The sequence below is a fragment of the Myotis daubentonii genome, chromosome 19, assembly GCF_963259705.1.
Source record: "Myotis daubentonii chromosome 19, mMyoDau2.1, whole genome shotgun sequence".
NCBI classification, from domain to species: Eukaryota; Metazoa; Chordata; class Mammalia; order Chiroptera; family Vespertilionidae; genus Myotis; species Myotis daubentonii.
Window position 1 is genome coordinate 13,549,715 of NC_081858.1, and position 23,184 is coordinate 13,572,898.

General features: G+C 54.9%; 2 protein-coding genes across 4 annotated transcripts in view; one reads left to right on the top strand and one right to left on the bottom strand.

The window, feature by feature from the left end:
- Positions 1-1,093: 1,093 nt before the first annotated feature.
- On the top strand, positions 1,094-22,037 carry YPEL1 (yippee like 1). The gene is made up of 5 exons (XM_059677184.1): positions 1,094-1,310; positions 12,101-12,338; positions 17,209-17,252; positions 17,970-18,078; positions 19,113-22,037. Exons 2-5 carry the CDS (start codon positions 12,222-12,224, stop codon positions 19,200-19,202), a joined length of 360 nt encoding a protein of 119 aa, XP_059533167.1. The 5' UTR covers positions 1,094-1,310; positions 12,101-12,221; the 3' UTR covers positions 19,203-22,037.
- Positions 21,339-23,184, bottom strand: part of PPIL2 (peptidylprolyl isomerase like 2) — a 32,384-nt gene continuing 30,538 nt past the window's right edge. For 2 of the 3 annotated variants that reach the window (XR_009450172.1, XM_059677182.1), the window contains one exon: positions 21,339-22,782. The gene's annotated coding sequence lies outside the window, so the exon portion shown is untranslated. The remainder of the gene's footprint in view (positions 22,783-23,184) is intronic. The other variant, XR_009450171.1, reaches the window with a different exon arrangement.

The following is a 23,184-nucleotide window of genomic DNA, read 5'->3' on the forward strand; positions in this document are numbered from 1 at the left end:
GTAATCCTGACAATTCCCAAGAAAAAGGAAACCTAGTTGGAAATTGAAGACCTGAAGGGCTTGTTAATGGAGATGCTAACACATCTCTGGAAAACGCATCTTAACACGGTCATGAGTTCCCACTTTGCGGCCAGGTTTGCGGAGGACATCGCTGGAAGAATGGCTACGCTCCCACAAATGTTTGAGAGGCAATATCCACTGCCTTCTACGCAATCAACCCGTGACGCCCAAAGACACAGATCTGTACAGTGCATTGCACAAAAGAAACAAGATCTAAAGGTGCTAACATGTATAAAAATGTTATACACAATGTGACCGCAACACTGTGGGTTTCTTAAAGGTAATTATGTAATTTACAAACCAATCTATAGAGAAAGGTTATGGGACCAATAAACTAATGACATGATAGGAGTTGGGGAACACAGTGTGCACAGCGAGAGAGGGCGGGCTGCCTGGGGGGCCGAGAGCGCTATCGGGTCCGATTTGGGGGTTCCAGAGCAGCGTTAGGGGCCAGGTGCAGATCCAGAGGTAGAATGGCTTGGAGAGTCCTAGGAGGATGGGGGAGCGCGCAAGACGCCGTACTCTGCGGACAGGGCTCAGGAAGGTCTGGCCAGGAAAACCCGGCGCCACGCACCGGCCCGCACGCCCCACGTCGACCCGGGAGCTGTGAGCCCATCACGTCCACGGCCGGTCCACGCGCGCGGAGAGGGTAGGCTTCCTGGGGCGCAGCTCCACGCGGCCACAGAAGCCTGCGGGTAGGCGCCCAGCCCGGGCCCGCAGGCGCCTGCGCGCGGCGCTCTCCGCTGAGCTCGCCCCGAGTCCCCGCCCCGCCCCGCACTGCCCGCCCCGCACGGCCCGCCCCTGCGCCCCCCGCCTTCACGGACGGGCTCCGAGGCCGCGCTCGCAGGACCGGCCAATGGAAGCGCGGCGCGCCCCCGCGGCACGTGCGCCCCTGCCCAGCTGGGCCGAGCGCGAGCCGCCGAGCTCCCGGGCGCGGAGCGCGCAGGGCGGGGGCGCGCTGGCGGGGCGGGGCGCGGGCGATGTGCGGGCGGGGCGCGGGCGGCGCTACGTGCTGATTGGCCCGCACCGCGTTCCGAGGCCGTTAACGGCGGCGCGGCGGGGCCGGGGCTCCAAAACAAAGGGCTGGCGGCCCGCGGGGCGGCGGCGGGAGGATGCCTCGCGCCCTGCGGAGGTGCCAACGGCCGCAGCGCGCCCCGGGCCGCGCCGGGGCCGCGTGAGAACCGAGCCCGCGCTGACCGAGGCCCGGGCCGGATGGCACTGCGGGCTGGGGCGCGGACCGCCGAGCGGCCGTGAGTACGGGCGGGGCCTGGACTCTGTGGCGCGGGCGGCTACTTCGTGGCGACCCGAGGCGCCGGCGGCTGCGGGCAGGGCCGGAGCACCTGTTGGGCGTCCAGGCGGGCAGGCGGGGCGCGGACGGCCGCACCTGTCGGTGTTTTCCTTCTGATTTGATGGTTCGGTTTGTTGGCGTTGGGTTCGCTCCGTTTGGGGGCAGACCCCAAAGCCTCATCTTTGGTTTGGCCCCCGCTTTCTCCCCCACCCCCACCCCAGCCATGAAAATATGTACAGAGGGAATGGACCACATAATAATAGGCTTTTCCCTCTTTAAATAAGTCGCCATTGGGGAGGAGAGGGAGGACAAAGAGGTCTCCGAGGTGGGCTCCGAAAAGGGGGCGTTTTCAAGTTGCCCACGCAGAGCTCGTGACTCGCAGGAAGCCCTCCGCGTTGGTTCACCACTTGTGGCACGAGGCTCCGTGAAAGCGGCCGCAGACGCCTTTGCGTTGGAAACCCGCTCTGCGCGCCCCCTCCCCCGCCCCCCTGAGAGCGGCATCTTCTGGTGTCCACATAGGTGCCAAGTTTTAGGGTGGGAAGAAGGCGAAACTCCGTTTGAGATGGACGGTGGCCCCAGGAGACCTCCATTTCGCCACCCCCCAAGCCTTTTCCGTTCCGTTGCATTTCTTTGTATCCAAAACACACACACACCCCTTACCCTGTCGATGCCTTTGCCGAGAATGTTATTTTTTCCACCAACCGGGCCCCGCGCCTGCAGTCCCCAAAGCCTGCAAACAGGGCTTGCCTCCCCGGGGGAACCTTCCCCGAGCTTCACCTGCCCGGCTGCCTCTCCGCCCTCACCTGTGCGCCCTCCCGCCTCTGCGCGAGTGGGTGTTCGCGGAGCAGGTGCTGTGCACGCCCCCAGGGGGATGGGCTTCCTTACCCCGCGCCGGCCTCCCCTCGCCTCCCCTCGCCTCCCCTCGCCTCCCCTCGCCTCCCCTCGCCTCCCCTCGCCTGGCTGTGGCCTCTGGGGCGACCGCAGCGCACCCGGGAAGGATGCTCTTAGGCCGCCTCCTGGACCTTCACGCTCCGTCCCCTGGCGTCACAGGGTAAGGGGGCGCTCGGAGCGAGGACCCCAGGCAAACTCGTGTCTTCAAAGGACCGTGTAGCCCAGGGTCTGGCCTGTGTTGGGCACTTTAAAAAAATAATAACTGAATGATCTTCATTAGGAATCTGAGCAAAGGTCTTTCTGCTTTTTAAATGAACTTCTTATTTTGGAATAATTTTAGATTTACATAAAAGTTGCAAAAATAGTACAGGCCGTCCCAAGGCGCCCCACACCCCGTGCTGCCATCCTCCAATGCGTGGTACATTTGCCAAAATTAGCAACTGACGCGGGTACATTAAGTCAAGTCCAGACGTTAAGTCTTTCTGTTTCTGAAGCACGGAGGTTTGCAGGGCTCTTTACGTTGAGAGCCCTGCTCCGTGATGTCTGCCTTGGCGCGGTTCCCTGGGGACCGTGGGTCAAGGGGCAGGAGCGCAGGGGGCGAGGGGCCGCCACTGGCTTTCATGTCTCCTTCTCCCTGGGAGACGGACAGGAGGCGTCTGCCTGCTTTCAAACCGATCTCCATCCCAGGTTCATTGGGTTTTGAATTTTAAGAAAGTGGTTAGGTCTGTTAATGGGCAAAACCTCTAGAGAGAGGGGATTTTGACAAGAGATGTCAGCGGGGGTGGGAGCACGTTCTGAAGAGCCAAGTCACTGGGGGGCCACGGCTTCTGGGGAGGGCAGCCTGGGCTCCTTTCTGGAAAGGAGTCAAGAGGATGACATGGTGACAGAGACGGAGGGGGGCGCCCTGCGGGAAAACCTGGCCACGGCTGAGAGTAAAATAGGGATCCTGGGCCCACCCACCCGCTGCCCCGGGGAAGGGACCCCAGAGCCAGGGTTCCCTGTTGCGGGGGGCGGAGGTGTGGGCCGAGCTTGCCGACTGAGCCAAGCTTGTGGTTCCCTGGGCCACCTAGTGAATTGCGTGGTAACCCATTTTACAGATGAGGCAGCAGCGCGGCCACCACACTCGTGCCACAGGGTGATGGAGCCTCCTTTCAGCCTTGCCCCCCCCCCCCCCCATGCCCGGGCGCCAAACCTCACCTGCTGGCTCCCAGGTGCCACCCGGCTTCCCAGCGCCAACACTCTCTCCCCCCAGGCACCAGCCCCTTCCCATCCCTCTCTGCATTTGGGGTTTTTCCCGTCCCTTGCACAACACAGGGCTTTGAATGTTTGGTTGTGTTTTATTTGGCATTTTGGTGACTAATAGTTCAAGGTTACCAGCCTCTTTCCTCTTGCTTCAATCCAGTCTTCGAGGCCGAGTCCCTGGTCCTGCATCTCCCCTTCTTAGCCAGGAAGCAAGCGACCTTTGCTGGAATGTCCCGAGGCCACGGCGGGAAACTTTGTTACTAGTGGGAGGATTGAAGGGAATGTATTGAAGGTTCTTGGAAAGGAAAGGCTCAGTGCAAACTCAGGAATCATAGTCTCGTGGGCGGTGCAGGAACCCAGCCCCTCGGGCCCGGGGGGAGGCAGGGGCAGCGCGGTGCACAGGGGCTGAGGGGCTGTATCCGAGGACAGCGCGGAGGTGGGAGGACTGAAGGGCGAGTCTCCTCTCCCTCCCGGGACCCAGGGTCCAAGGCTGCGGCTCCTGAAATGTGGAGAAAAGCTTTCTTTCCCCTAACGACGAGGAGGGAAGGCCGTGTGCGCCACAGGCAAACGGTCCAGGCCTCCCCCTGCCTGTGTGTGCAGGTGCCACGAGTGAGTCTGAATGTTCAGTAGATACACTTGGTATCAAAATCAGAAGTTAACCAGCCCGGCCGGCGTGGCTCCGTGGTTGAGCGTCGCCCCGTGAACCAGGAGGTCACAGTTCGATTCCTGGTCAGGGCACGTGCCCGGGTTGCGGGCTCCATCCCCAGTGTGGGGTGTGCAGGAGGGAGCCAGTCAGTGATTCTCATCATTGATGTTTCTGTCTCGCTCCCTCTCCCTTCCGCTCTGAAATCAGTAAAAATACATATTTTTTAAAATCGTTAGTTGCCAAAAGAAGACAGTGAAAAGGAAGTGCCTTCCCTGCCCCGCCCCAGCCGGGGTCCCTCTTTGCGTCTATTTCTGGCTCACGTTTATCAGCACCTTTGGCCAGTCTCTGGCTTGGACTTGAGGTGGTTTCTAATCTTGTTACTACAGGCAACATTGTAACCACCGTTACCAGTTACATTGCACGCGTGCAAGTCCGGAGGTGAATGCCTGGGTGGCCACTGGGTCCAGGGGGTGTGCCCCGGAGCACCCAGCCGGCTGCACGCAGCCTGTTCTCACAGGTTGAAGGCAGATGTCAGGTGCCTTTGATTTGCACCGACGAGTACCGCTCACACCTGTCTGCAGGCACCATGGTCCAGGGCGGGGGTCCTCAAACTTTTTAAACAGGGGGCCAGTTCACTGTCCCTCAGACCGTTGGAGGGCCGGACTATAGTTTAAAAAAAAAAAACTATGAACAAATTCCTATGCACACTGCACATATCTTATTTTGAAGTAAAAAACAAAACGGGAACAAATACAATATTTGTGTTTGCATGTGGCCCGCGGGCCGTAGTTGGAGGACCCCTGGTCCAGGGGATGGACTGGTGTTGAACCCAGCCCCCCAGCTTGCTTACTGCGCAACGCTGGCGGATTGATTGACCTTTCCGGGCCTCAGTTTCCCTGTCTGCCGAGTGGGACCGAGGACACTCATCTCTCAGGGCTGCTGTTAATTCATTTGATTTTCGTGAAGTCATCCGCTGAGGACGGGCCGGCCTGGGCTCAGGCTCTTTGGGGGCGTCTGCGTTTCCTTTTCTGTGAGGGGTGCGACCTCCACGCATGCACCTGCCTGGCGTTCTGTGCTCCCCGGAGCTCTGCGCACAGCACCGTGACGGGGCGGTTCCCTCTAATGCCGACAAGCCCGCCTCCTCGCCGGGCCCTCCTTCCTGCTCACGGGGAGGTGGAGGCCTGGGGCAGGCCCACCGGCCGGCAGGGTGACGCTGTGCTGGGAGGAAGAGAAAAGGGGGGCAATAGAGAGCTGGGGTCTCGGGGCCTGTGTCCTGTGGCGTGAGGACGGCAGGTGGAGAGAGGGAAGGGAGCCCTCAGCCCTTGGCAGCTTCCATTCTGTCCTGAGCTCTCCGGCTTGGGGTTCATTTCTCAATGTTTTGTCTTTAGAAGTGTGGAGACAGCACCATATGGACACAGGCCTGATTCACGTTCTCTTAAAATACTGACACGTGCTGCTTGTAGGAGAGAAACTTCTGGAATCGGAATATTGTTGTTGCTCTAAAAACTGACCCCACACGAATATCTTTGGGGGGAGGGTGGCTGCCCTCCCTGCACGGGGGTTGGTTGGGGGGGGGCGCGTGATGCCCTGGGCTGGACGCGGCACTCGATGCATTGCCGTGCCCTCGGTCACTCACAGGTGGTTCCCCAGCCCAGGAGGGAGTCACTGGTTCAAAAGCCACGAGCAGGGTTTTGCCACTGAAGGGTCCTAGACCCGAGTGACGAGCCTCTGGCTGATCCAAGATTCCTGCCTCTCGGCCCCTTCCCGTGATGCTGTCGAAGGAGGTCGAGGAAGGAGAGGGGATAAAACAGAAGTTTGTTAATTTAAGGCTCCTGGTCAGGGGCATGTACCTTGGTTGTGGGCACATCCCCAATAGGGGGTGTGCGGGAGGCAGCTGAGCGATGTTTCTCTCTCATCAATATTTCTAACTCTCTATCCCTCTCCCATCCTCTCTGTAAAAAAAATCAATAAAATATATATATTTTTTAAAGTGAAGTCAGCCCTGGCTGGTTTGGCTCAGTGGATAGAGCGTCGGCCTGCAGACTGAAGGGTCCCGGGTTCGATTCCAGTCGAGGACATGTGCCCGGGTTGCGGGCTCGATCCCCAGTGGGGGGCATGCAGGAGGCAGATGATCAGTGATTCTCTCTCATCGTTGATGTTTCTATCTCTCCCTCTCCCTTCCTCTCTGAAATCAATAAAAATGTATTTTTTAAAAAGAAGGGAAGTCAGAACAAGTCTGCTCCTTCCTCGCTGGGCAGCCCTGGCGGGGGAGGGGGGTTGGGCTGATGTGTCCGCGTGGACAGCGGGCACGGGGTGAGTGGGGAGCAGCCGGGGCTTTGCCAGCGGGACTGGTGCAGGTGGTGTCCGAGCTGAGGCTTACCTTTGCGCCCTCCCTGGGGCACTCGGGGAGCTGGTCAGAGAGAATTCCTAGGGCCCGGGAGGCTGGAGCAGCAGGTAAAATCTGATAAGATGTATTGGGGCCTATGTGATGTTTGTGTGAGAACAAGATCTCAAGGCCTGGGCAGTTCTAAATGTTATTACTCAATGCTATTCTTGCGAAATGTTAAAATGTAACAGTATTTTAACGTAGCACAGTATTTTGCAGAGCAGCTATAAACAGGATGAGCTTGACAGGAACCCAACAGATTAATGTAGCCAACGGCAAAGAAGAAATCTGTGTGTAATTAACCAAATAGTATGAATAAGCGATAGCTCAGCCTCCCTCGGTGGGACAGGTTTGGATATGAATCCTTCCACCTTCATTTGCTGCAAGGACAGTAATAAAACTACCTGGTGACAACCAGATCACCTTTTTTAAAAATATTTTTTTTATTGATTTCAGGGAGAAAGGGAGAGGGAGAGAGAGAAACATCAATGATGAGAGAGAACCATTGATTGGCTGCCTCCTGCATGCCTCAGGGGGATCAAGCCAGCATCCCAGGCATGTGCCCTGACCAGGATTCAAACCGTGGTCTCCTGGTTCATAGGTTGATGCTCAACCCCTGAGCCACACCAGCCGGGCCAGGTTTTCTTCTTCAATAGGACACCCCAAGTGGTGAACCCCTTGAGTTTGGTAACACTTGATTGGTGAAGTCCTTGATTCTTAAGAAACCCAAGGGAAAAATTCAGGATGGGCACATGATTCAATGGCAGCTAGTGGGGGTGGGAGGGTGGGGAGTGGGTTTTTTCTGGAATTACTAATTGGGAATATCTAATATAATTAGGCTTGTTCAGAAATACCTTAACACTTGGTTGTGAAGCCCATATGTTGGGAGAAGGAAACAGGCTTCATTTTATTTTATTTTTTAATATATTTTTATTGATTTCAGAGAGGAAGAGAGAGGGGGAGAGAGAGAGAGAAGCATCATTGATCGGCTGCCTTCTGCACGGTATCGAGCCCACAGCCCGGGCATGTGCCCTGACCAGGAATCGAGTGGTGGCCTGCTGGTTCACAGGTGGTGACACTGAGCCACACTGGCCGCACCGGCCGGGTGTAACAGGCTTCATTTTTAATCAGCTTAACAATAACCCACAACCGTCGGACCAACTACAGGCTTCATTTTTGAGGGTCGGTGTGGGTGTGGGCCCGTGGCCCTTGTGTGGAAATGTCCTCTGCTGCTGTCTCGTTGGCTGGCTTTCTCTGTTGGGAAGTGCGATGAGCTGTTAACTTTTTATTATGGCATGAAGTGGGATCTGCCTTTTTCTTTTCCTGGGTACACAGTTGCCCACCATTTTTTATGTCTGTTCTTTCCCAGTGAGCCAGTGTCCCTCCTGCTACAGCTGGTGTCCTCCTAGGATCTACATAGATCTGCTCCTGAGCGTTCTTTTATGTCACATGACCTGGTTTTGTCCCGAGCCAATCCTATATAATAAAACCCTAATATGCAAATGGACCAATCAGAAGAGCGACCAGTCGCTGTGACACACACTGGCCACCAGGGGGCAGACGCTCAACGCAGGAGCTGCCCCCTGGTGGTCAGTGCGCTCCCACAGGGAGGGTGGGGGGAGCGCCGCTCAGTCAGAAGCCGGGCTGGTGGCTGGCGAGCGCAGTGGAGGTGGTGGGGCCTCGCCCACCTCCTCAGCAGCACTAAGGACCCCTCGGGGGTCCCGGGCTGTGAGAGGGCGCAGGCCGGACTGAGGGTCCCCTCCCCCCCAGTTCACGAATGTTGTGCACCAGGCCTCTAGTATCACATACTTTATAAAAAAAATTTTTTTTTTTAATTTTAGAGCGGAAGAGGGAAAGGGAGAGGCAAAGAGAGAAACATGGGTTTGCTCCACTTTTTTATGCATTCACTGGGTGCTGCTTGTATGTGCCCTGACTAGGGATTGAACCCACAACCTTGGCGTATTGGGACAGTGCTTTAACCCAAGCCAGTATCACACTCTTCTTTTTTTTAACACTCACCCGAGGATATGTTCTGTATTGATTTTTAGAGAGAGAGAAGGGAAGAGAGAGGGAAAAGCAAACATTGATCAGTTGCCCCCTGTACACGTCCCAACTGGGAATTGACTGGGATCAAACCTGCAACCTAGGTATGTGCCCTGACCAGGAACTGAATCCACACCTTTTGGTGGACAAGACAAGACGACATTGCAACTGCCTGAGCCGCCCGGCCAGGGCCGGGACCACACTCTTGCTGACTCTGGGGGACAATGACAGGCTTGGCTCTCTGGCCGACTCTGGTAGAGAACATGCTCCCATCCATCTTGCTCTTCACCAGTTTGGGCCTTTTGATGTGACGGCGTGCAGGACAAATAATACAATAATCAACAAATGACATAAGAATAAACTGAGCCCTGGCCGGTTTGGCTCAGTGGCTAGAGCGTCGGCCTGCGGACTGAAAGGCCCCAGGTTTGATTCCGGTCAAGGGCATGTACCTTGGTTGCGGGCACATCCCCAGTAGGAGATGTGCAGGAGGCAGCTGATCGATGTTTCTCTCTCATCGATGTTTCTAACTCTCTATCCCTCTCCCTTCCTCTCTGTAAAAAAATCAATAAAATATATTTTTTTTAAATAAACTTTTGTGTACTCACAACTGTAACCTACTTTTGCCCCACCCTGTATATCTTTTTCTCTGCTTTTACTACTTTAACTTTTGTTTACTGGCTGATGAGAAAGAGAGAGAAACATGGATTTGTTCCACTCAGCCGTTCATTGGTTACATCTTGTATGTGCCCTGACCGGGGATCGTACCTGCAACCTTAGCAATCGGTACGCCGCTCTGACCAACTGAGCTACCTGGCCGGAGCGACTACTCTATAACTTCTTTATTGTGAATCACATCGATCCGAGAAATACATAGAACAGTGTATACTGTTGGCAAAGAACTACAAACCATGCATCTGTGTGGCCAGCGCCCTTTCCGTGTCCTTATGTCTAAGGTGTGTCTCTTGCATGTTGAGGAGCTCGAGATGAGTCTTGTGTTCTGCTCAGCCTGGAACCGGACCACCTGACCCTGGTGCGCGTGCGTTCCCTGCGGGCACTGAGGGACTCGCTGGACTCTTGCTCCCTCCTCGGTGCTTCCTGCTCCTTCTGCCGTGTCTTTTCCTCTCCGTTCCTGCCTCCCTTGAGGATCACCTGTTATCATTACGGGCACTTCCTTCACAGGTTTGGAAGTTTATACACTTTTGTTCTTGGAGACGTTTCATCAGAAATTACATTTCTCCTTAATTTACTAGAATCTAAAGTATTTGGGAGCAATACAAGGGCTCGGACATTTTCCTTTGACTTTTCACCCTGACTGTTGTCATGTATCATAATCCTATCTTTTTAAAGCTCCACAAGTCATTGTTCTGTTTACCCACAGATTTACCATTTTCTTTTTCTTCCTTTTTTTTGGGGGTGGGGGCGGGTGGCTTAAACAACAGAAGGGGTTTTTTTTTAGTTTTTTTTTTTTAATTTAAATTCTTTATTGTTGAAAGTATTACATATGTCTCCTTTTTCCCCCATTGACCTGTCCCCACGGCTCCCGGCCCCCAGCACATGCCCTCACCCCCTACTGCCTGTGTCCATTGGTTGCGCGTATATGCGTGCACACAAGTCCTTTGGTTGACCTCTTACCCCCCTCCACTCCCCCACCTCCCCACCTTCCCTCTGACGTTTCAGAGTTGTTTTTCTTCTGTGTGAAGCACGTCCTTGAACTTTTTAGTGATGTTTTGCTGAGGTCAAGCTTTTTAGTTGTTGGAAGATATTTCCCAAATCCTTGAAGGATGTTTCCGCTGGGTCTGGGATTCCGGGATTGCAGTTCTCTTTCAGACCCTGAGAGGCCCCTTTCCCTGCTGCCTTCTGGCTCCATAGGTTTCCTTGGGAAGGTGTGTGTTGAAAAGTAATTTTCCCTCCTCTTCTGGATGCGAATAAGGCTCCCCCCCCCCCCTTTTTCTTTGGTTTTTGCAGTTTTATTATGTGGCCAGGTGTGACTTCATTTATTCCACTTGGAACTGTTGGACTTCTTGTCCGTGGTTTGGGGTCTTTCTTCAATTCTGAAAAATCCTCAGTCTTCCTTTCCTCACAGATGACGCCTCTGTCCCGTGTTCTCCTCACTTTACTTTCTGCAAATCTACAGGCATGTCTGCGCTTTGGTCATCCAAGAAGTCAGTGCCAAATCCAGTGTCATAAACATTCTTGCTATATGTTATTCTAAGAGTTTCATTTCTTGCATTTATGTCTTCGGTGGGCTTTGAGTTCGTTTTTGTATACGGTGGAAGGCAAGGGTTTAACGTCATCCTGTTGTACGTGGTGTCCAGTTTTCCCGGCGCCGTTTGTTGAAAAGACTGTCCTTCCCCACTGAGTGGCCCTGGTGTCCTTGTCGAAATCATTTACCACATCCAAGCGTTTCCTTCTGGACTGATACCGACTAATGACTGGTGGCTCCGCCCTGGCCAGTGTGGCCCAGTTGGTTGGGCGTCCTCCCGTGCGCTGCAAGGTGCTGGTTTGATTCCCAGTCAGGGCAGGTATCTTGGTTGCAGGTTCGATCCTCGGCAGGGGTGGTGCCGGAGGCAGCCGGCCGATGTCTCACTCTCACATTGATGGTTCTCTCTCCCTCCCTCTCTCCTTTCCTCTCTCTCTAAAAATTAATTTTAAAGATATTTAAAAAAAATAGTGGGTCATGTATTCATAAATGTCGTGGTGCTTGGAGCCATTCGTCCCGTGATTTGGGGCAGGATGTTTCCCGTGCTGCTGTCCCCTCACTCGGACGGGAACCGAGGTGGCTGCTGTTTTCAATCACTTTTCCTGAAGCCACACACAGTAGACATGTGGCTGATCAAATGTTTCTCAGACTTTTTGTATGTAAAAGTAGTTCACCTGCCACACTCAACACAATTTAGAATGATTAAACAGTGATTAAGTATTAGTATTTTTTTAAATATATTTTTATTGATTTCAGAGGGGAAGGGAGAGGGAGAGAGAGACAGAAACATCAGTGATGAGAGAGAAGCATGGACCAGCTGCCTCCTGAATGCCCCACACGGGTGATCGAGCCCGCAACCCGGAAACGTGGCCCGGCCGGGAATCGAACCGTGACCACTTGGTTCGTAGGTCAACACTCACCCACTGAGCCTGCCAGCGGGCTTACTGTTCTTTTCATGTACAATCAATACGGCAGGACGGGGTCCTCAACTTCCAGTCCTGCCCATCCCCCATTCTTTTTTTTAAATATATTTTTATTGATTACAGAGAGGAAGGGGGGGGAGAGAGAGAGAGAGAGAGAGAGAGAGAGAGATCAATGATAAGAGAGAACCATTGATCGGCTGCCTCCTGCACACCCCCTACTGGGAATCAAGCCCGCAACCCGGGCATGTGCCCTTGTCCGGAGTTGAGCCTGGGACCCTTCAGTCTATAGGCCGACGCTCTAACCACTGAGCCAAACTGGCGAGGGCCCACTCCCCATTCTTCAGAATGCACGCGTCCTACACACACCTTGCTGATGAGTTTCATTCTCCGTAACGCACTGTTTGTCCTGACTTACTGCCAGGTCGAGACGTTTTCCTCTGGCCCCCGCTGTGTGGACAGGGCCACACGCCCCCTGACCCACCACGGCTCTTGCGTGCTGCTTCCGTGAGAGGCCCGCGCTGAGCGAGGACTGCCCCGCAGACATGGTGAAGATGACCAAGTCCAAAACCTTCCAAGCTTATCTGCCAAACTGCCACCGCACGTACAGCTGTGTCCACTGCAGAGCCCACCTGGCCAATCACGACGAGCTCATCTCCAAGGCAAGTGCTGTGCCCGGCGCCGGGCGGGGCTCCCGAGCCGAGGACGGTCCTGACGGGTGGGTGGAGCGGGAGCCGGCGCCGGGCGGCCTCCTGGCTGCGCTGGGCCCTCCGTCCCAGCCTCCGGGCGGCGTGGCTGAGGCCTGTGCGTGATTGTGTGGCCGCCACGGGCTCGCGATCTCCACACCGTGGGCAGGCGGGGACTCCGGGGTCACCACGACCCAGAGGGGTCACTGGCCAGAGCAGTAAGATGAGTGAAACCGGACACGGCGAGGGCACCAGGGGAGCCCAGGAACCTGGGGAAACGGCTGAATAAGAGAAGTGGGGCCCTTTAAACTGGGCGGCTGGGAAGAGAGAGGCTCCGGGCGGGGGAGGCTCCGGGTGGGGGAGGCCCGGGAGGGGGAGGCCTGGGAGGGGGGAGGCCCGGGAGGGGGGTGAGGCTCTGGGAGGGAGGAGGCCCGGGAGGGGGGAGGCCCCGGAGGGGGGAGGCCAAGGAGGGGGGGAGGCTCTGGGAGGGGGGAGGCCCGGGAGGGGGGAGGCCCGGGAGGGGGGAGGCCAAGGAGGGGGGGAGGCTCCGGGTGGGGGAGGCTCTGGGCCTCACAGGACCCGAGAGGCCGGCGCCATGACGGGTCGGCCCTTCGCTCTCACTGGGTCACTCTGAGCAGCTTGAGCTGCAGAGTCAACCCCTGGGCACAGGCAGAGCTGTCCACACGGAGGGGGAGGGCGTGTTCCCTCCGGAAGCAGTGAGGGTCTCCTCCCCCCCACAGGTCATGACCCCACCCACCCTCACAGGTCATGACCCCTCCCACCCACCCTCACAGGTCATGACCCTTCCCCCCACCCTCACAGGTCATGACCCTTCCCTCCACCCTCACAGGTCATGACCCCTCCACCCCTCTCACAGGTCATGACCCCTCCCACCCTCACAGGTCATGACCCCGCCCACCCTCACAGGTCATGACCCCTCCCTCCACCCTCACAGGTCATGACCCCTCCCATCCACCCTCACAGGTCATGACCCCTCCACCCCTCTCACAGGTCATGACCCCTCCCACCCACCCTCACAGGTCATGACCCTCCCCCCCACCCTCACAGGTCATGACCCTTCCCTCCACCCTCACAGGTCATGACCCCTCCCATCCACCCTCACAGGTCATGACCCCTCCACCCCTCTCACAGGTCATGACCCCTCCCACCCTCACAGGTCATGACCCCGCCCACCCTCACAGGTCATGACCCCTCCATCCACCCTCACAGGTCATGACCCCTCCCTCCACCCTCACAGGTCATGACCCCTCCCACCCTCACAGGTCATGACCCCTCCCTCCACCCTCACAGGTTATGACCCCTCCATCCACCCTCACAGGTCATGACCCCTCCCTCCACCCTCACAGGTCATGACCCCGCCCACCCTCACAGGTCATGACCCCTCCATCCACCCTCACAGGTCATGACCCCGCCCACCCTCACAGATCTGTTTCCTGGGCCACAGGAACCTCACGCTCTCCTGAAAACAGTCCGTCAGGACGTTGTTCCTTTCAGGAATCCCCTCCTAGGCTTCTTGTTTCGCTCGGTTAGAAGAGCATGTGTCCTCGGTGCTTCAGGTAACGATGAGAGGAGGTCTCCTTTCCGTCCATGATCGGAGGTGACGGTTACACGGGGCAGTTTCTCTCTCTCTGCTTCTGCGGCCCCTTCGTCCAGGCAGAGGTGTCCGGTCGCAGAGCCGCTCGGGCCTCCCGGTCGGGCCGTCCCTGCTGAGCGCCTGGCCCTGAGCAGGCGTCCTCCGTGGCCCCGGTGGCGTCCGCCCTGAGGCATCGGGCGGTCCGTGAGGTGGCCAGACGGAATCTGAGCTGCTGCGTCCCCAGGACGCTGAGCCCTGAAGCTGCTGTGACCTTCCGTCCCGGGCAGAGGCCTGGGGGGGGGAGCAGTCGGGACACTGAGGGAGCCTCCGAGGAGGAAAGGCTGCGGAGAAGCTCAACTCCTCCAGCTCACAGGCTGCCCAGAGGTGGCGGACTCGCGTTCTCCCCTCACCTCCGCGACTTTCAGCCTTTTCCGTCTCACGGCGCACGTCAGCTCGTGACCAAAGCGCGGCGGCGGCACGCCAAAATGGTTTGTGCCGATCTGACAAAAAATAGAAATAGTTACGATTCATTCGCACTGGACCGCCGTGGTGTTGGCGGTTGTCATTGCTTAATGTGATGATCTGAGGAGCAGAGGCCAGTGCCCCTGGCGAGCAGCCAGGCACCCGTGCTTTCAGAACCCTCGCGGCAGCGGCTGAACGTCGCCGTCTCCCGTGGTTGTTCCGTAGCGCCCGTCTCGGAGAGCAGAACCGAATCCACGCGAGGCGGAGGCCGTCCTGACAGGGTCACAGCCTCTGGGTCCATCTGTTTTGTTTTGTTTTTTATATTTTATTGATTTTTTACAGAGAGGAAAGGAGAGGGATAGAGAGTTAGAAACATCGATGAGAGAGAAACATCCATCAGCTGCCTCCTGCACACCCCCCACTGGGGATATGCCCACAACCCAGGTACATGCCCTTGACCGGGATCGAACCCGGGACCCTTCAGTCCGCAGGCCGACGCTCTATCCACTGAGCCACACCGGTCAGGGCATCTGGGTCCATCTGTGCGCTGACAAGCAACCCGGGCCCAGGAAGCCCGCCGGTGAGGCAGGTCTCGTTGTCAGAGGCAACCCCGTCTGCAGCCACATCGGGCAGAGCGCTGTTTTCGTCAAGTTTTATGTATCATCTGCGGCCACTTTGGTGGCACCACAGAGTGTAAATGGCCCCACAGCCTAAAACATTCATCTGGCTCTAACTTACAGCAGTTTGCAGAGCCCAGCTGTGGTCAGACTGTGGCTTTAATTTGAACCACAGATCTGATCACACATTTGATCCAAATCCTGTGTCACTATATGAGGATCCAGCCCCAGCTGGTTTGGCTCAGTGGATAGAGCATCGCCTGCGGACGGAAGGGTCCCAGGTTTGATTCCGGTCAAGGGCACATGCCTGGGTTGGGGGCTCAATCCCCAGTGTGTGTGGGTGTGTGTGTGTGTGTGGGAGGTAGCTGATGGATGATTCTCACTCATCATTGATGTTTTATCTCTCCCCTTCTCCCTTCCTCTCTGAAATCAATATATATATATATATATACAATTTTTTTGAAAACCCAAGAGGATAGTATTTAAAAAAAAAAAAAAAAACAAGGATTCACAAAATAGGTGAAAATTCGGAAAATCAGTCTAGAAACTTGGAAGCCGATAGGGATGTGTGAAAAGTTTTTATGATGAATCTTTAATTGGACATAAATAATATTCCTCATTCTAAGAAGCTACTTAAGGGAAGACCCCTTTTTAAGTCTGAAAGCTGTATATTTAAATCAAAACACTGTTAGTCTCAGGCTAGGTTTTGCTTCAGTAACAACCCCAAATCTGTGGCTTAAAATGAAGGTTTGTTTATTTATTTATTTATTATTTATTTATTTTTTAATCCTCACCTGAGGATATGTTTTCTGTTGATTTTAGAGAGGAAGGGAGAGAGAGAGAAACATTGATCGGTTGCCTCCCCTATGCACACGGAGATCGAACCCACAACCTGGGTATGGGAATTGAACCCACCATCTTTTGGTGAATGGGATGCTCCAACCAACTGAGCCACCCAGCCAGGGCTGAAGGAGGGTTTGTTTCTTGCTCAGGTAAGGTGTTCATCATGAGCCGGCCAGGGCTCTGTAATTACACATTAAAGTGATGTGTATGTATAAAGGAGTTCCTATCCCAACTCCATTCCTTAGAGTAATCACTTAGTAATTTGGTGTGTGTTGTCTGGTGTGTGTGTGTGTGTGTGTGTGTGTGTGTGTGTGTGTGTGTGTTGGGGGGGGGTGTTTCCTGTTTGTTGTGTGTGTCCATGACAACACATTTTCACTTTAAAATAGAGCTCACGACACGTCATTTCACAGCTCTTCCTTCGCGTAGCAGTATTTTGTGCCCACTTTCCAGCCCACTCATACCGATCTGTTCCTGTCACCCTTCTGAAGCGCCTGAGCCCGGGTGTGAAGTGAATTCATTTGTTTGCTCGCTTATTGGTGGGTTTTTCTTTTTTCCAATTACACACACTCTGATGGTGACCATTCTTGTCACATATCCTTGCGCACTCGAGCTGATCTGTTCTTTGCAGTCAGTTCTGAGAGTGGGTTGCTGGCCATTCGGTCGGTGCCTCCACATCTTGATATGGTCACCTTGTGCCAGCCTCCCTCACGGCCTTCTGAATTAGTGCCAAGTGGCAGGCAAAGAGACCAAGACGGTGTTCTTGCAGGGGTTTGCATTTCGCTGATTATTTTTGTGGTCCATCTGTTCTGTTGGGTCATTTGAGCCTGGCACCAGACAGACGAACCTCAGGCTGAGTCTGGGACTGACCTGATCTATCCGGGAGGCACTAACACCCCATCCCGCCTCCTAAGTCATCTTGGGATGATCAATATGCTACGAGCTGCTTCTTAGTTTGTAACACTCCCGGGGTGAGCTGTCCTTTCCTCCCAGGAGGGGCCACCTTGTGACTGTTCATTTCAGTGGAAAAGCATGAAAACGCCCCCTTGCCCCTAATATCTGACAGATGTGGTGCATCTGAGTGAGTGAGGACCCCTGGCAGCCCCTGTGGGGCTCTCGGAAGCCATGACTCCCCCCCACCCCCCTGCTTTCGGGAAGATCTTGTCCTGCTGCAGGCCCTGAGCTCAGCCCCTCATGCTCTGCCAGGCAGCCCTTCAGCTCGTGTGCCGATCCGTGACCTGAAACACAGCTCCTCCACTTTCATTCCAAAACTCGAGACTCATGTCACCTTTGCCTCGTCACCATCACCTTTAACACTTCGCTCTTCTTTCAGTCCTTTCAGGGAAGCCAGGGGCGCGCCTACCTCTTCAATTCTGTGTGAGTATCACGGCCACTTGGCCCGGGGGCTGCTGTGCTCGGTGTCAGATCCCAGGGGTCGCGTCTGTGCCCGTTGAAGCACTCGGTGCTGGAGTTCAGTGCTCCCCAGTGTCTAGAACAGCCGTGGGCAAACTACGGCCCGCGGGCCGGATCTGGCCCGTTGGAAATGAACAAAACTAAAAAAAAAATGTCCGTACCCTTTTATGTAATGATGTTTACTTTGAATTTATATTAGTTCACACAAACACTCCATCCATGCTTTTGTTCCGGCCCTCCGGTCCAGTTTAAGAACCCATTGTGGCCCTCGAGTCAAAAAGTTTGCCCACCCCTGACCGGTGTCTCTTACATGATCTTAAAGAATTCTCTCTCGTCTTGAGAGTTTCGGGAAGGCATGCGGTTCTGAGGGATTAGTCTGCACACATGCTGTGGTTTCCTTCCCGTTTGGGGGTGGGGGGGTGAGTTTTGCTACAGCAGCACTGTGCTGCCTCCCAGAGCCTGGCCCGTCCTGGGGAGATAAAAGGTGGTGCCTTCTCCTGAGAGGTGGTGGTGGGCAGGGCTGGGGGAGGCGGGCAGTTACAAACACTGCTGCCTGCCTGGTAACCAACTGCCTCAAGAAATCACCACCGAGGGGGTGGCCCCTCTTGGGGGGGCGGGGGGTGGGGGTGGGGGGAAGGCCTCAGGGGGCAGGTCTCCAGCACCGGCTGCTCCCTCCTGCAGGGTGAACGTGGGCTGCGGCCCTGCCGAGGAGAGGGTCCTTCTCACCGGCCTGCACGCTGTCGCAGACATCTACTGTGAGAACTGCAAAACCACGCTTGGGTGGAAATACGTGAGTGACCACCTTGTTCTGACATTTCAGAGAACACACAGATGTACTACGATAAATAAAACATTTACAAATGGAAACAAAATTTGCAAATACGTAGATCTCCCCCGGAAGTGTAATCCTATCAGAGTTCATTTTTCTTTTAAATATATATTTTCATTGATTTCAGAGAGAAAGAGAGAGAGGGAGAGAGAGAAACATCAATGATGAGAATCATTGATCAGCTGCCTCCTGCATATGTCCCCTGGACTGGGGATCAAGCCCGCAACCCGGGCATGTGCCCTGACCCGGAATCGAACCATGACCTCCTGGTTCATAGGTCGATGCTCAACCACTGAGCCATGCTGGCCGGGCAAGAGTTGATTTTTTAGAATGTTTTTATTGCTTTCAGAGAGAAGGGGAGAGGAAGAGAGAGGTAGAAGCATCAATGATGAGAATGATTGATCAGCTGCCTCCTGCATGCCATCCTGGTTTTCTTCGTCAGGGCACGGCTCTCCCTCCTGGAATTCTCGATCGTTGCTGTGTCCCACGTCCCCATCAGATATGAGGAGACAGTGCCCAGCACAGAGGCGAGCTTAGTGAGGCCTGCACATTCCCCCGTCCGTCCCCCTGCTTGGCCCATTCCATCCCTGACCACCCCGGCCCCCAGCAAAGGGCCTTGGCGCCCTACAGCATCTCTGAACTATGCCCGGGCTCCCGTGCAGTCGCCTGCACCCTCCTCTCGCCTGGAGTCCCTGGAAGGAGCATCTCGCTCCTCTTCCTCCTCCCAAATTGCCCTGCGCACGGCAGGTGCTCAGTTAACAAATCTCCCGTTTCCCTACAAGTTTAACTGTAACCTGATGCCACAGGCACAGCAGCCCTGCGCTGCCCCCAATGGGCTTGTCACCCGAGACAGACCCCCGCCATGAGCCCGTGCAGGGGACGTCTGGGGAGACATGCTCCCGTACACTCACTCACTTTCTCTGCTCAGAGTGCAGCGAAGTTGAGAATGAAACAGAGTCTTTCCTGAAACCTTCTGTTTCTACTTTCTCCCCAAGGAACACGCCTTTGAAAGCAGTCAGAAATACAAGGAAGGGAAATTCATCATTGAGCTTGCCCACATGATCAAGGACAATGGCTGGGAGTAAAGCGAAGGCTTCCTGTTCTCTTCCGAATCCTGTTTGGCGAGAGACTTTATTGGAATGGAAACACAGGAGCGCCCTGGGTGACTATTTCTTGAACTTGAACCTTGCAAGCCTGCCTCTGCCGGCCGTTCCCATGGGTAAGGCTCCATTTGGTCTATGTCCTCTTCATGTATGTGGTCGTTTCAGAAACGTTCCAATGACCCTTTTCTAGTGTCTCAAATTCTAGAGGAAGAATTAACCAGCTGATGGCTTACCTGTCTAGTTGATACCCTCTAGACCTGTGACTTTAAGATCAGGTTTGGCTGCTCTTTCACAGCTGACAGAAACGAGCTGAATCTACAGACCAGGCGGACAGGGTCTCTTTAGAGCAGGTTCACCCCTGTCGTTTAGAAGGACAGTGTTATAGTCCACTTTTTTCCTAATTTGCAAAATTACAAATTGGTTATTTCTCTTGCAAATGAGCTGTTAAGTCACAGTGCTCATTTCAGAATATTCCAGAAGCAGTCAAATCTGTACACGAAGGGTGTTTTTCTTAGTCTTGTTCAAAACCAGAAGATACCATTGATCACATTTTAGGTGAGCTAGAAATAGAGAAATGTGTTCAATGGAACATCCTGTTTATTTAAGCCAATAGCCTCCTTATCTAGGAATCAAGTGAACCAGTTGTTAGCAAAGACTGACCCAGGGCCTGCGGGCGCAGCTGTGCCAGGGCCAGGTCCCGGACCAGGCTCCGGAGGTGGGGCTGACGTGAGGCAGGCACTGAGCGGCTGGGCCATGGAGCACTAGTTTAACACACTGGACTGAGTAAATCCGACTTCCTTTTCTACTCTGATGTACTTGAAGAAAAATAATTATTTTTGCATATGAAAGAGGCCGGAACTAACAGGATAAACTTTCAAACTTGAGATTTGGTAGATTGTTTTTAATGTTTTCAGAAAAGGTTAAAGTTGCAAGATAGGTTTAAACTTTATAAATGAGATGTTTGGTTTGCTCAGTGGGTCGCCCTGCCTTGCCGGGCTGTCCCATGGGCTGTCACAGAAGGGCCTGCGCAGTGTCCTAGGTCCTGAGTAGCCGCCACATGTTTTAAGTTTTGACCCACCCCTGGGAGTGGGCACTGCACGGGTTTTGGCCAATTTGTAAAGAATTTAGATCAAAAATGTTCCCAAATAAGTTTTGTTTCAGTGTTCTAACCCGAATCCAGCCTGTGGGCCAGCTGCTGCTCCAGGTGTGCGGGGAGGCCTGTGGTCGCCGTGGCGTGAGGCTCACTGGATCCCGGCGCCACGGGCAGGAAAAGGGCCCCGGGGAGCAGGGAGAGAGCCGTGTGCCCAGGTGCTTCTCAGCCTGTAGGCGAGGTTAGTCCAGTGGCAGCGAGCATGAGCCCCTGCCCCGACCCCAGCCTCCCCTGAGCCCAGAGCCGTGGCCGTGCAGGCACTGGGCTCCTTGCCCGGTTCTGGTTCGGCTGCTCACCTGGAGCTTCCCTTTTGGGACCATCTCTGCCCGAGTCTCGAAGCCTGGGGACACGTGGCAGCAGGAGAGCAGGCGGGTGAGGGCCCGGGGAGCCTCTGCCGCGCATCTGGGCTGAAGGAAGGTCCTGGTGCCGCTGGGGCAGCCTCTGCCCTCGCCGAGCTCCAGCTGGCGTCCAAAGATCTAGGCTGACCGGCCCGGCCGCGTAGCCAAGGTAGGGTTCGCTGTGCAGCGAGCAGTGGGAAACCTGAAGACGCTTCGTGCTCGCGCTGGCACGTGAAACCGCAAACACCGGCAGCTCGGTCCTTAGGGGAAACGTGGAGGGACTGAGGGACTGAGGGAGCCTTCCCTGAGTGAGTCCTCGGGGTGCAAACCTGGCCGAGACGGACACGCCCTTCTTGTTGTTCTTTTACAAGCCTCCGCTGCACCTGAGGCTCCGCCGACCAGGGACGTGGCGGCGCTGTGCCCCTACCTCTGGGCCAGGGCAGGGGCTCCTGCGTGTCTCCAGGTCTTTGCTGCCACTGAATCTAAAATTCTCCTGACCAGTTTTGTACATACTAAACTTCTATTTAAAGCTTTTATATGTTCTGGGCAATTTTACTGCTCCTTCAGTTTGAGCACTTTGGTTTTGTATCATATTTGATGGCATCAAAACCTTTTTCTTGGTCTTATGCCTTTTGTTTTTTTATATAATTGATACAAATATTCTCACCACTTTTTTGTTGGTCTGCAAAACCCAAGCTCCTTTTGAAACCAAATGAACTGAGCTGGCTTCAGGGAAGGACATGCACGAGCCACAACTCTGTGCTGGTGTGTTCCACCCTCTCAAATTCCGAAACAGCAAATGTCATCCTGACTTTTAAGTTATTTAAACTATTTTTTCCCTGAGTGGGAGGTGATGCCAGGATTACAAATGCATTTAACTTAAAACTGGGCTGTGTCCTCTGGCTCAGTACATTTGCTTTAGAAACGTGGTTTAGTCTTGTTGCCGTTTTGTATATACATATATAGTATTTTTATACCTTAACACTTATTCTTGATGGCATCTGTCAGATATTAGCAAGGATCAGAAATGGGAATTTTTCAAAAGTCCTTTAATTTACCTGATGACCTCACCAGGTACTTAGAAAATCCAAGTGCTTTTAATTTCTGGAAAACCACAATGTAAGCTCCAAAGTAACCTACAGAATGTAAACCTCATTTGTCAAAGGCTCTGGGCCCACCTGGGGGCCGCTCCGTGGGGCTGCAGCCTGGCCTAGCCCGGAGGCCCCCCTCGGAGCTGGACTGCCAGCGCGAGCACACAGCCTCCCCCGCCTCTGTGTCAGTGTGAGGTTCAGAAATAAAGCTTCCATGTCCAGCGTCTCCTTTGCAGTAGCCGGTGCTTGGCTCTGCTGCTGAGGGACAGGCCCTGGGGCCACACCGCCCCCACGGGATCCCAGGGTCTTCTCCAGAGGCAGCCGGGCCCTGTGCTGTCACACACCCACCTGCCTGCCGCCTCCTGGGTCTGCCAGGCTCTCGGAGACCGCGCTGGTGCAAACAGCCTTTCCCGAGTGAGTTCGCAGGCATCTGTAGCTTGGAGGGTGGTGTGAAGGGGTCATGAAGAAGCGAGGGACCACTGTGACTGAAGGTGCAGAGGAGCTAGACAGCTGACGGGCAGGGAGACCACAGAGGGACGGGCACAGCGAAGAGCCACTGTCAGGTCAGCAGCTGTGGGAAGGTGACTCAGCGTCAGTGTGGCCGTGCACGAGGGCCACAGGAGGAGGCAGGTGAGACACCGGGTTTGGGCCTGGTGTTGAGCATCAGAGCTGGGAGAAGAGCCAGGTGCATTCTGGAAGAACTGTCGAGACTTACTGACGGAATTGAGGTTTGGGGTGAGAAACGAAGGATGAAACGGAGTTAGAACTTCAGCGTGCTGAGCGGGAGGAGGTGGTGGGCTGTGCCGACCCAAGGACCTTAGCGTTGAGAAGAGGTGTGAGGGGAACAGGGATCTTTTGGAGCCCCAGGGTAGAGGAGACGGCTCCCGGGAGGAGGCAGCTGTCCCCGGCTTCTGAAGCAGGCACTTCAGGAGAGCTGAGGTAGTGTCAAGGTCAGGAGAAGGGAAGCCGGGCGGGCACAGGCTGCAGAAGGAACAGAAAACAAGGGTGGGTGGGCAAGAGGAAGCTTTTTGGAAAAACAGGGTCAGGGAAGGGACTCTTAAGTTAGGAAATGCTGGTGTGGCTGCCTGAGAGTCCTAAGAGCTGGGACTGGCGGCCAGGTTTGAGTACAAGGATGGGCCCTGAGGGTGGAAGGAGGTGGGGGCATGCGCACACTAGCTGGATGGGGCCTTCTGCACGTCCAACAGGAGCCAGCTGCCCTCACCCAGGTGTGGTCTTGTCACCAGCCTGAGACAGAAGGTGGGCAGTCCTGGGGTAGAACCCAGAGCAGGCGTGCCTTGGGCATGGCTGTGACTGCCCATGGTCCTTGCTGAGCTGGACCCAGCAAACCCAAGCAAGAGGGGGCAGAAAGGTTTTTGGAAGTAACA

What these genes read in the sequence shown, in the direction of transcription:
- YPEL1 (XM_059677184.1), top strand. Translation starts at nt 12,222, where the DNA reads ATGGTGAAGATGACCAAGTCCAAAACCTTCCAAGCTTATCTGCCAAAC. An exon ending in GCCTACCTCTTCAATTCTGT is followed by an intron (nt 17,253 to 17,969) that starts GTGAGTATCACG and finishes TCCCTCCTGCAG; the next exon opens with GGTGAACGTGGGCTGCGGCC. An exon ending in CCACGCTTGGGTGGAAATAC is followed by an intron (nt 18,079 to 19,112) that starts GTGAGTGACCAC and finishes TTTCTCCCCAAG; the next exon opens with GAACACGCCTTTGAAAGCAG.